Source organism: Kogia breviceps, chromosome 12 (assembly GCF_026419965.1).
Source record: "Kogia breviceps isolate mKogBre1 chromosome 12, mKogBre1 haplotype 1, whole genome shotgun sequence".
NCBI lineage: Eukaryota > Metazoa > Chordata > Mammalia > Artiodactyla > Physeteridae > Kogia > Kogia breviceps.
The window spans coordinates 42,957,989-42,968,908 of record NC_081321.1 but is presented as its reverse complement, the minus strand read 5'-3'; the positions used below and the strand labels follow the sequence as shown (position 1 = coordinate 42,968,908).

The window sequence follows — 10,920 nt, the reverse complement described above, 5'->3', positions numbered from 1 at the left end:
TTGAGTTGCTTGGTTGGGTTATTGGGTTGTGGGGTGGTCCTGAGAGAGAACCGGGGTGGCTGACATAGTGGTGGAATGATGGGGACACTTGGAAGACTCCCAGAAGCTATTCTTCACCAACGGGGACGAATATTTTCATTATTTTAATAGTGAACGCAACCCTATAAGAGAATGCTGGCTGAATGCCAGCTCGGCCTTAGGGTGGCACCTGCCTGCCTCCCCAGTCTTTAACTGTTTCCAATTTAACTTGAACACCATAAGAAGAAAAAATAGAAAAAAAAAAGTGTAAGCTGCAGCTATAAGGAGTGAAGCTAGACATAGGAAGGACTTTCCTTAGAGCTGAAAACCACTAAAAGCTAGAAGGAAGCAAGGCTTTTCTCCTAGTCTCTGCAGAGAGATCTGTTTGGCCTGGGACTTGGGTTGTGAGTTTGAGGCAAATGGATGAATGAGTGACTTCTGGGGTGTACTTACTGGCCTGCCCCAGAGCTGCCGTGGGTGCTGGAGGATGGACCTGATATCCTACACACGTGTCCTGGTCTGTCCAGTGTATGTGGCTGCCATGTGGCTGGGGTGCCTTGCCTGGAAGAAAGGACAGAGGGCATCTAGGGTCCCCTTTAAGGGAGGTGAATAATGTCCCTGCTGGGAGCCTCCCCCACCCCCAACTCCCCTCACACACTGACAACAAACCTGTCCAAGAAAGAGGCCTTTGTCCTAGGACATCTGAGGCTGCAGGGGGAGGGGAGAAGGCTACAGGTGAAAGGACACATCAAAGCAGCCGGCCCCTCCTCCCCCCAAAAGCTCCCCTACCCCTTGCCCAGAACCCAGGCTTTCCTGAAATAAAAGCAGTGCCCTGAATGCCCACCTGCCTAACAGCTGGGATGCTAGACATCTGGTCCTTTTCTTCAGCTGCCCTCCACCTTGCCAGGACTCAGTTTCCCTGTCCCTAAGAGAGTCAAGGGGGCAAAGGGAAGGAGGTTACAACTTGTATAAAGTCTAGAGGTCACTCTGCCACGGATCATCGGGTTGGAATCCATCAGATGCATGGGAGAAACGCAGAGCTGGCTGGACTCCTGGGCTCAAAAGGAGGGCTGGGAGAGGCTTGGAGCCATGTGTGCCCCCGCTGGCTGGGAGCAAGGTGGGGGTGGGGTGTGGGCAGAAACCACACCGGGCTCAAGTTTCCTCTCTTGGCCAGAAGGGGCAGGAGGAGAGGAGGGCCACGGGGAAAGGGGAGGGTTGGAGGAAGGACGGAGAGAACTCAGGCTGAGGGCTTCAGAGAGGAGGCTGGTGTGCCGGCCCCTGAGGTCCCCTCACTCGGGCCGAGCCTACACACTGGGCGCTCAGCGATGGCCTGGGGGCAGGGCACAGCCCTCCCCGGTTTTCAGAGGTAGCAGGGATCCTCACCCAGAAGGTGTCAGCCCAGGCCCAGCCTCCCCAGAGACAGCACCTGGAGCCACATCTCTCTCCTCACCCTGCTTGGACCCTGCCACAGGTGCCTGAGGGGTAGGGTGGGAGGAGGATTCCAGGGGGATCCAGGGGCAAGCTGGGGAGGTGAAGGAGGCAGCGGGAGAAAATAAGCAACTTGCCGTGCATTCCTGGGAGATCTCAGACCCTTCCAGGCTGCCCCTGGTTTAGGGATTTGACATCTTTGGGAATTTCTCTTGGAGAAGACCTAGATGGCTTCTTGAGCCCTCTTGGATTCTTGGGGTGAAAGGCTATGGATGGGGACCAGACAGTGGTTCCCTGAGGCACGCCTGAGGGTCTGGGGAGTGACACTGAGTAACCCTTCAGCAGGCTGGCTGCCCTGGGGCAGCCAATAGACTCTCAGGTATATGGGACCATCCTTTCCCCTACTCCATTCTATCCTGCTGCCCTGTCCAGCCATCTGGGAGGTTTGGGGAAAGCTGAGGAATCTGAGAGAGTGGATGCCTGGATTGCTGGGAAGTGTCGTTGCAGCAGGATGGGCTGCTAGGGGTAGGGGGTGCTGAGTTCTTGCCTCCCTTTGCCCGTTCTCGTCTCTGGGCCTAGGGCAGTAGGGATCAGATGGAACTGGAAGGGAGAGGAAGGCATCCCACCCCAGCATGGTTTCTTCTGACTGGAAATCTTGGCAGCTTGGGAGGTAGAGGGCTGGGAAAGAGTGGAAGAGAAGAGGTCAGGTATCACATCTGCTGGGGCTGAGATTCTCTAGTCACTGGCCCCCGAAGGACTGGAGTTGGGGGTCTAGTGACCAAGTGATAGGATGGCAGAAACTTGTCCCTCTCTCCCTTCTTCCATGCACCTGTTTGAGTCATGTATGCCCCCAGGAGACTGAATCTTACTGTGATCAAATCTCCCCCCCCATCCCGCTCACTCTCCCTCCCCCTCTCCCCCCAGCCCCTTTTCCCTCCATGCTATTTCTTTCTCTCACTTCTGTGTGCCTCTTCCTCCTTGGGGATTCTTCCTAATCTTTCTAAATAGGCTGCTCATCTGCCACACCACATCCCAAGTTTTATTGATCCCTCCCCATCCTTTCCCTGCCTCTATTGACACCTGGAGAGGAGGGGTTGTCTAATAAGCCTCAGAACACGGTCCCAGACAAACAACAACAACATCGTCCCAGCAGCGAGCCGTTTCTCTGTCTCTCCCCCTTGTTAAGGTGTTAGAGCCCTGGGCTGCAGATGAGGCCAAATATCTTCCTTTCCCCAGCATCCCTCCCCAAATGGTCCTCATTCTGTATCCTGAAACATAAAGCTCCATGTCATTCTGTGTGTACTCAGGGATTGTGATAAGATCTTTCTGGGTAATCCCATCAGGATGAGAGTAAAGAGGGTGGGTTACAGTCCCTGGAGATGGTGTCCATCCTACCTGATGTGCAATGTTGGGGAGCAAGATGCCTGTGTGACCTCAAAGTGTGGGCTAAACTGGAAAGTGGGAACCGTCTGTTGCAAAAGAAAAGGGACACAGGGAGGCATGTTCCACTTTCCCAGTATCTCTCCAGCTTCTGTACTCTCTGTGATGTTCTATTTGATCCAATTCTGACCATGCCCTCCTTCCTGAGCTATACCTCTGGCTGCCAGCCCCCTGGCCCGTCTTCAGGAAGGTAGACTCCTAAGACCTGTTGAAGGTAGACTTCTTGACCTTGCTTGTTGTATAGACCACCACCCATATCTCTGAGTGTCTAGGGAAAAACAGACTATGCCTTTTTGGCCTGGTGCAAACTTGCCACTGCATCAGAGAGCTGGTTGGATTTGATCCTGAGGTTCTCCTTAACTGCCTCTTTCCTAACCTCCTGCCTCCCCCCTGCAGCCCTTCTGGATTCTCATTTCCCTGTCCCAGTGTGAGGGGAAGATTAAATTCCTGGTCTTTATGAGGAGAGGTTGATATCTAGTCTCGGAGACTAGGGCAGCCTAGAACCCAGCCTTGCCTGGGTCAAGGGTGTGAAGCTAGGAGAAGTCTGGAGATTACTTGCCAGGTGCTCTTCTGGCTTTGCATTCTTTTAAGTCCATATGGTCGGACCAGTTTAGTAGTTTTCAAAGTAGGGTGGGCCTCTGGCATCAAAAACACCAGGCCACTTGTTAAAATGCTGATTGCTGGGTACCTGTGCCTATGAATTCAATTCGATAGGTCCAGGGTGGCTTTCAGAATTCTGTATTTTCACAAGCACCCCAGGTGAATGCAGGCCACAGTAAATTTTGTGACTGCCTGAGCCAGATGCAATCTACTGCAAGGAGGTTCTCCAAGTCTGTCCCCATTTAATAGGAGAGTCTAAATAAGAAGCGATTTGCCCCAGATCATGCATCTGGAAGGTCAGAGAACCTGGTCTCCTGCCTCCTAGGGCAGGATCTTTGTACTGCACCCAAGAGTCAGATCCGGGAAACGATGAGGGACAAAATGGGATGTGCGGTGTGTGTGTGTGTGTGTGTGTGTGTGTGTGTGTGTGTGTGTGTGTGTGTGTGAAGGACTGTGAGGCAAGAGTCATTGTCCCTGCCCCCTAAACCCCTTCTCCATTCACTTTGCCTTTGGGCAATTTCCGCCAGAACCTGGGTGGGGGAAGGTGGGGTTCTGGTGTTGAAATGGCATCCTGGACAGACATAAACACCCCACCCTCTGCCCACTTGCCAAGGGCCTGTGCCTGTACCAACTCCCAGCTCTGGGGATGGCAATATAACAAGGGTTAGGGTTAGGGTTAGGGTTAGGGGGCAGGGGCTGGGGGAGATCCTCCTTCGAAAGGACAATTTAAAGTTCTCACCAATTTTGTGGTGAGTCAAAGAGTGGATCCCATATTAAATAGCTGTGATAGGCCAACCTTGTGGTGATCTAAGGTCATCCAGTCCTATGCTCTGTCCTTCTATAAGTCTCCCTCACCCACCCAGCCTGCCTGCCTTCACTTACATGGCAAAGGTAGGGTGTGGTGTCTGGCCCTAAGAGATCAGGAGGTCCCTGCCACATCTACTTGAAGTCTCTTGCCAAAGGCAGGGAGAACAGATGAGGGTGAGATGGGTGTCAGGGAATAGGGAGGTGGGATGAGGAGAGAGGTTGACAGAGAGGAGAAGATGAAGGTGGGGTGAGGGGTTGCTGAGAATGTTGAGCTATCCAAGCAGAGAGGAACCTTCAAGTTCAACTTGTCTCACTCCCTGGTTTTACAAATGAGGAAACAGAGGCTCAGAGAAATGTGATGGCTTTGCCCAACATCAGGCTGCTGCTCTGTGGCAGAGCTGCAGCTAGAGCCCAGATCCAAAGCAAAGGGGCTGGAGGGAAGTGTGTATTCAAGTCTCTAAAGAACTATTCCTTAGAAGAGAAAAGAGACTGAGATTCAGGACTTCCCTGGTGGCGCAGTGGTTAAGAATCCACCTGCCAATGCAGGGGACGTGGGTTCGAGCCCTGGTCAGGGAAGATCCCACATGCTGCGGAGCAACTAAGCCTGTGAGCCACAACTACTGAAGCCCGCGTGCCTAGAGCCCATGCTCCGCAACAAGAGAAGCCACTGCAGTGAGAAGCCCGTGCACTGCCAACGAAGAGTAGGCCCCACTCGCCGCAACTAAAGAAAGCCCGGGCTCAGCAACAAAGACCCAATGCAGCCAAAAATAAACTAAAAAAAAAAAAAAAAAAAAGAGTCTGAGATTCCACAGAAAGAGTTGATTGATGTCGACCGCCAATAGAGTCTCGGCGTATGGAGACATGGGAGCAGGATTGGGAAGGCACCTGGAAGGTGGGATAGGCTAGTAGAGTCGGCAACTCTAGTTACCAGACCTGACTCTGCTATTTATCAGCTTGAGTCTCAACTTCTGAATGGAACTTACAGGATCTTTGTGGAAATCAATCTCATAAACGAGTGCTTATAAACCACCAGCTCCGTTCTCGACAAATGCCAAATAAGTCTTTGCTGTGGTTATTATAGGACCTTAGGAGAGAAAAGACCCCTGGTTGTGTGGAGTGGGGTATAGCCAAGATGTCCCCGTGGGACACAGGGCAGAGGTCCAGTGTCTCCAGAGACCATTCCTTCTCTGCTGCCTGCTGCTGATAAACCTCTTATCTGGCCCAGGCAGGGGAGCCCAGGGCCAGGATAGGAGGAGAGGGCAGGGCTGCTATCAGTCACCAGGCCTGGGCCATATCTTAGAGAAGGGGAGGGGCTGTCTGCTTGGCTCAACACACTTCCCACAGCACACTCCTTGGGGATCCCCAAGCACTCGCACTCATCTTGGAAAGAAAAGACTGAGATCCTAAAAGTGAGGGCAGAGGAGGAGAGCAGGAGTGATCCCTGATGTTGCTGCAGGAAACAGGAAAAATAAAAAACACTGGATGATGTGACTTTTGTCCTGGCCAGTGATACAGTTTTGAGGAGTAAGAAGTAGGGGAAAGAGAAGGCATCTTGTCTGAAAAGAAGATAAAAACCTACTGTGCTCCCAAAGGAACTGCCTACAGCCATAGCAGGTGAGATAGAGACAACACGGCAGAAAAAGGCTTTCTAGCTTAAGGAGTTTGTCCGATGATGAGTACAGCATGAATGGGGGTGGGGTAGGGCGGGGAATGAGGCATCTCCTTCCCTCAGGTGAAGCTGGAGGGAGCCTCTCCACGGAGGAGGACAAAATTGCTGACCTGTGGCAGGAGAGGCCCTAACTCCTGTTTCTCCTTTGACACAGATTGCTGGGACCATTTGGGCTTTCGGGACCTTGGACCAGGCCCTGGCCCAGTAGGATGCCCCCGTGTCCTCCCCAGCAGAGCAGGAACAGGGTGATACAGTTGCCCACTCTGGAGCTGGGTGAGATGGAATTGACTTGGCAAGAGATCATGTCCATCACTGAGCTGCAGGTGAGTGGGGTTAGGGGGCAGGGGTGAGGGGAGGGAAAAGCAGAGAAACAGGGAGTCTGGCTGGGACTGAGGCCCGGGGGCTGGAGCAAGCAGAGCCCAGGGTCTCAAGATGGAAATGTTCCAGACACTGTAAAAGGAAGGGCTGGAGTCAGAGGGTCATCTGGTTGGAAGACCAGAGCATTGAGGGGGAGGGAGTGTGGATGAGCAGGAGATAGGAGTGGTGGGGAAGGAAGGATCTGATTGGGGGTGTAAGCTCTCTTGGCAGTCACTCTGCTTACGTCTCTCTGCCCCACCTCCTGTCCCGCCTTCCCTTCCTCACCTTCTTCTGTTCTGACCTCCTCCAATCCTACCCATCTTCTTCCCTCATTTCCTCCCCCTGCCCTCAGCAGTGGGGGGGCCCCTTTCCCTCAGGTAGCTGAGCTGTAGTTCTGACCTTGGGAAGGGGGGTCAGACTATGCCGGGGTCCTCTCCTCCTGCTAGTTGGACAAAGGGGTGTCTGTTGGCCTAACAATGATGCCTTTGTCCGCAGCTGGGCTGGAGCAGGGTGGCTCCCCGATGTGGGTTGGGGGCCCTTTTCCAGCACGTTCTCTCCTCCTCTCTGCACCTGGGCAGGGACAGAGGGACTGAAGGGGAGAGTGCAGAGCTTGTGCCGGCTCCCCAAGGTAACTCTCAGCCCCAGACCTGGCTCTGTGCCCACCCCCTTCTCTTCCCTGCCACCAGGCCTGGGCCCTCAGGATCTGCCCTAAGCCCTCTTCCCACACAGCAGCTCCCTCTGCTGGGCACCCAGGGCATGGCCAGGGTCTGAACTTGACCCTTTGACCCTAGATAGCGGCAGCAGGAAAAGGGTTCCGAGGGTCATCCTGGAGACACTCCTTGTCTTCCTGAAGGAAATAAAGGGACACGAGCCATTTCAATACAGTAAGAACTTCTCCTGAAGAGGAGGGGATTCCATAATTTTTGCGTGACTTCCCTTCTGGTTTAAGCCGCTTTCCTCGTGAACGAACTGTATCACAACTTTGCCAGAAGCTTTCAGTGATACTCGGCACCGTTCTCTTCCCTTGTGATTATCTCACTGGGTCTTTCAGCGGGACCCAGCTTGGTTTTGAGAGAGAGCTGGTTTCTTCTCTTCCTCAGCCTGTCTCCAAACCTTTTGGTGTCTTTTCTTGCAGGGCCTAAACGCTCCAAGTGAGCCATCCTTCGAGCCCCCAGCCCCATACCCTGGGCCCCCGCCGCCTCCAAGTTACTGCCCCTGCTCTATCCACCCGGAGGCTGGCTTTCCCCTTTCTTCACCACCTTATGAGCTCCCAGCACCCACATCTCATGTCCCAGACCCCCCATACTCCTATGGCAACATGACCGTACCAGCATCCAAGCCACTGACCCTCTCGGGTCTGCTCAGTGAGCCCCTCCCAGACCCCTTGGCCCTCCTGGACATTGGGTTGTCAGCAGGGCCATCCAAGCCCCAAGAAGACCCAGAATCCGACTCAGGATTATCCCTCAACTATAGTGACGCTGAATCTCTTGAGCTGGAGGGGACGGAGGCTGGTCGGCGTCGCAGCGAGTACGTAGAGATGTACCCAGTGGAGTACCCCTACTCACTAATGCCCAACTCCTTGGCCCACCCCAACTATGCCTTGCCACCTGCCGAGAACCCCTTAGCCTTAGAGCCCTCCTCGGGCCCCGTGCGGGCCAAGCCCACTGCACGGGGGGAGGCGGGGAGTCGGGATGAGCGTCGGGCCCTGGCCATGAAGATCCCCTTCCCTACGGACAAGATTGTCAACTTGCCAGTAGATGACTTCAACGAGCTGTTGGCACGGTACCCGCTGACGGAGAGCCAGCTGGCGCTAGTCCGGGACATCCGAAGGCGGGGCAAGAACAAGGTGGCCGCCCAGAACTGTCGCAAGAGAAAGCTGGAGACCATCGTGCAGCTGGAGCGGGAACTGGAGCGGCTGGGCAGTGAGCGGGAGCGGCTCCTCCGGGCCCGAGGCGAGGCCGACCGGACCCTGGAGGTCATGCGCCAACAGCTGACGGAGCTGTATCGTGACATTTTCCAGCACCTGCGGGATGAGGCAGGCAACAGCTACTCCCCTGAAGAGTATGCACTGCACCAGGCTGCTGATGGGGCCATCTTCCTGGTGCCCCGAGGGACCAAGATGGAGGCCACAGACTGAGCTGGCCAGAGGGGTGGGACTGGTGATGGAGGTTTCCTTCATTCTCTTCTGATAAAGGTACTCCCTCCCCACCGTGAGGCCCAGAAGGAGCTGAGTACTGTAGACCAGGAGGGACCACAATGGGACACCTGGCATTTGGAAGGTCCAAGGTGTGCTCAGTGAGGCTTGCCTGGAAGCGAGGATGTGAGGGGAGGGCTGGAATCCCTCTTCCGTGATTCAGTGTCCCAGGTCTCCAATCTCTTGTTTGAGCTTTGGTATATAAAGCACTCTACAGAAATAGCTTTCCACTGTGTCTTCCTTCTTGAGGGAGGGTGATGAAGGGGGTGGGTGCTCCTCAGAGCTCACTGCCTGTTGGTTGCAGGGAGGTAGTTCTGCTGAGCTTGCTTCTTTCCCCTACAGCTCTGTATGAGACGGGACACGTGACGACGCTTGGGTCCGAGCAGTGTACATCTACCACCTTCACTCCCCTTCTCCAGAGCCAGGGGCCATGGATAATTTGAGGAATTGCACCTCCTCGGGTGTCCCCCTATTTATAGAGCTGGGAGTGCTGCTAGAGCTGGCTAGATCCTCTGTGAGAGGTCCCTGAGTGTTAGGCCACTCCTTTTTCAAACTTTGGGGCACTAGAAATCCTAGAATGCCCACAGGCCGTTTTCCCCTCCTCATGCTTACTTCTACGGGACTCCCTCAGCCTGAGTCCTGACATGCCAGAGCTCTCTCAGAAGACTGAGTGAGCTGCTCTTGATTGGAATGAGAGAAACTGATTGGACACCCAAGTTTCAGGGGATTTCACACCCAGGTCTGGGTAAAGTCTGCTCCACAGTGGAGCACAGTACGCATTTCAGTGAAATCTTCCATCTCCCTGGTTACATTAGACATATGTTACCCAATTCTTGTTTTGGTGCCTCTGCCCCCCTTTCTAGATCCTAGAAGACCTAGGGCCTTTTATTAGTATATTTTTTCTTAGAACACGACTAAGTTTCAGAATTCTTAGCCACATGGATCAAAGTCCAGTCAGACCTCCTCCACACCCCTTCATCTCCTTGCTTGGAATTGGGGTGGTTCCCACTCTTCCCAATCACTAAATTATGTAAATTACCTCTGGCCTATTTTGCTTCTCTTTACACTTCTATTCAATTTTACAAGCTCCATTTCAATAGAGAGAAACCTTACTTCCAAGTTCTGATAATCATTAGAGTTGTGAGACAAAAAAGCAGACAGAAGTGATCAAAGTGGAATCTTCATGCCTACAGATTCAGAAAAAAAGTGGTCTCTACGGAATGAAAGCTTCCTATTCCTAATAGATCTGAAGACAGTCCAACCTGTCAACTTTCCAAAAACCTGAACACGTGGGATCAAGTGGAAATGAGATTAGTTGTCAAGTAGTGAGATTAGCTGTTCAATTTGATTAGTTTGCTTGTTTCTCATTCTAGCCAAACTCACAAAGATGGTTAATTCAGAGGCAAATTTAAACATTCATTCATTCAACCAATATTTACTAGGCACCCAAAAAGCTTAGGTATCCTTCTAGGCATTGGAGATCGTGAAGTTAACACTTCTCACGGAGTACACCGTAGCGGGGAAGACCCTCAGATACACATACTTAACTACCTAAGGCCAAAGATGGAAGGGTGGTCACAAGAATTTGAACAAGGTAATTATCTTCCTACAGGTTATTGCCTCACTTAAAAAATAGGGGGGCTTCTTCCCTGGTGGCGCAGTGGTTGGGAGTCCACCTGCCGATGCGGGGGACACAGGTTCGTACCCTGGTCCAGGAAGACCCCGCATGCTGCGGAGCGGCTGGGCCCGTGAGCCATGGCCGCTGAGCCTGCGCGTCCGGAGCCTGTGCTCCGCAACGGGGGAGGGCACAGCAGTGAGAGGCCCACGTACCGCAAAAAAAATAAAATAAAAAATAGGGAATTTACTTCTTAGCAAACTGGTAGCCTCAGTTGTCCCACCCCTCCAAACCATCGTTGTATAAATCAGAGAAGCCTCATTCAGTAAATGGAGTTTCTTACTTGTAATTCTGGTAGTGAGATAAATGACCTATGGATTCACACACTTCCCTTTCATCAAGGATGGAAATTGAGGCTAGATAATGACCTTTCCTGAGGATGGTAAAAAATATAAGCAATTTCTAAGGAGTTCAACTATTGCTTTAAAATATTTTTAGGTTCATTACCTTTGAAAAGGTAAAGAACTTCCTTTACACCTCCTTACCCTTGGCTCAGTATTTTTGAAGCCTGAAATAGCTGACCAATTAAATGTTTACTCACCCAAGATGACATCCACTATACACCCCCCCCAGGAACTGAACAGATAAAAACAGTTCCAGAAGAGACTCAAATTCAACAGCATCTGCTGGCCTTTACTACAACTTGATTTTCCCTTGTCAGGAGAGCTACAAAAAAGACCTGTTCAAGAGGAGCAGTAGCGAACAGCTCACTTCTAACTGGGTCAAGATTTA

At 52.5% G+C, this 10,920-nt stretch overlaps 1 protein-coding gene across 3 annotated transcripts; it reads left to right on the top strand.

The window, feature by feature from the left end:
- The first annotated feature begins 1,232 nt into the window (after window positions 1-1,232).
- Window positions 1,233-8,734, top strand: NFE2 (nuclear factor, erythroid 2). Of its 3 annotated transcripts, none has more exons than XM_059080693.2 (3): window positions 1,233-1,489; window positions 6,117-6,285; window positions 7,455-8,734. In XM_059080693.2, exons 2-3 carry the CDS (start codon window positions 6,172-6,174, stop codon window positions 8,454-8,456), a joined length of 1,116 nt encoding a protein of 371 aa, XP_058936676.1. In that variant the 5' UTR covers window positions 1,233-1,489; window positions 6,117-6,171; the 3' UTR covers window positions 8,457-8,734. The 3 variants fall into 3 exon arrangements, with proteins under 3 accessions (XP_058936676.1, XP_066866759.1, XP_066866760.1); XM_067010658.1 differs by lacking the exon at window positions 1,233-1,489 and adding an exon at window positions 5,664-5,907 and having other exon boundaries at window positions 7,455-8,730; XM_067010659.1 differs by lacking the exons at window positions 1,233-1,489; window positions 6,117-6,285 and adding an exon at window positions 6,909-6,947 and having other exon boundaries at window positions 7,455-8,714.
- Window positions 8,735-10,920: the final 2,186 nt, after the last annotated feature.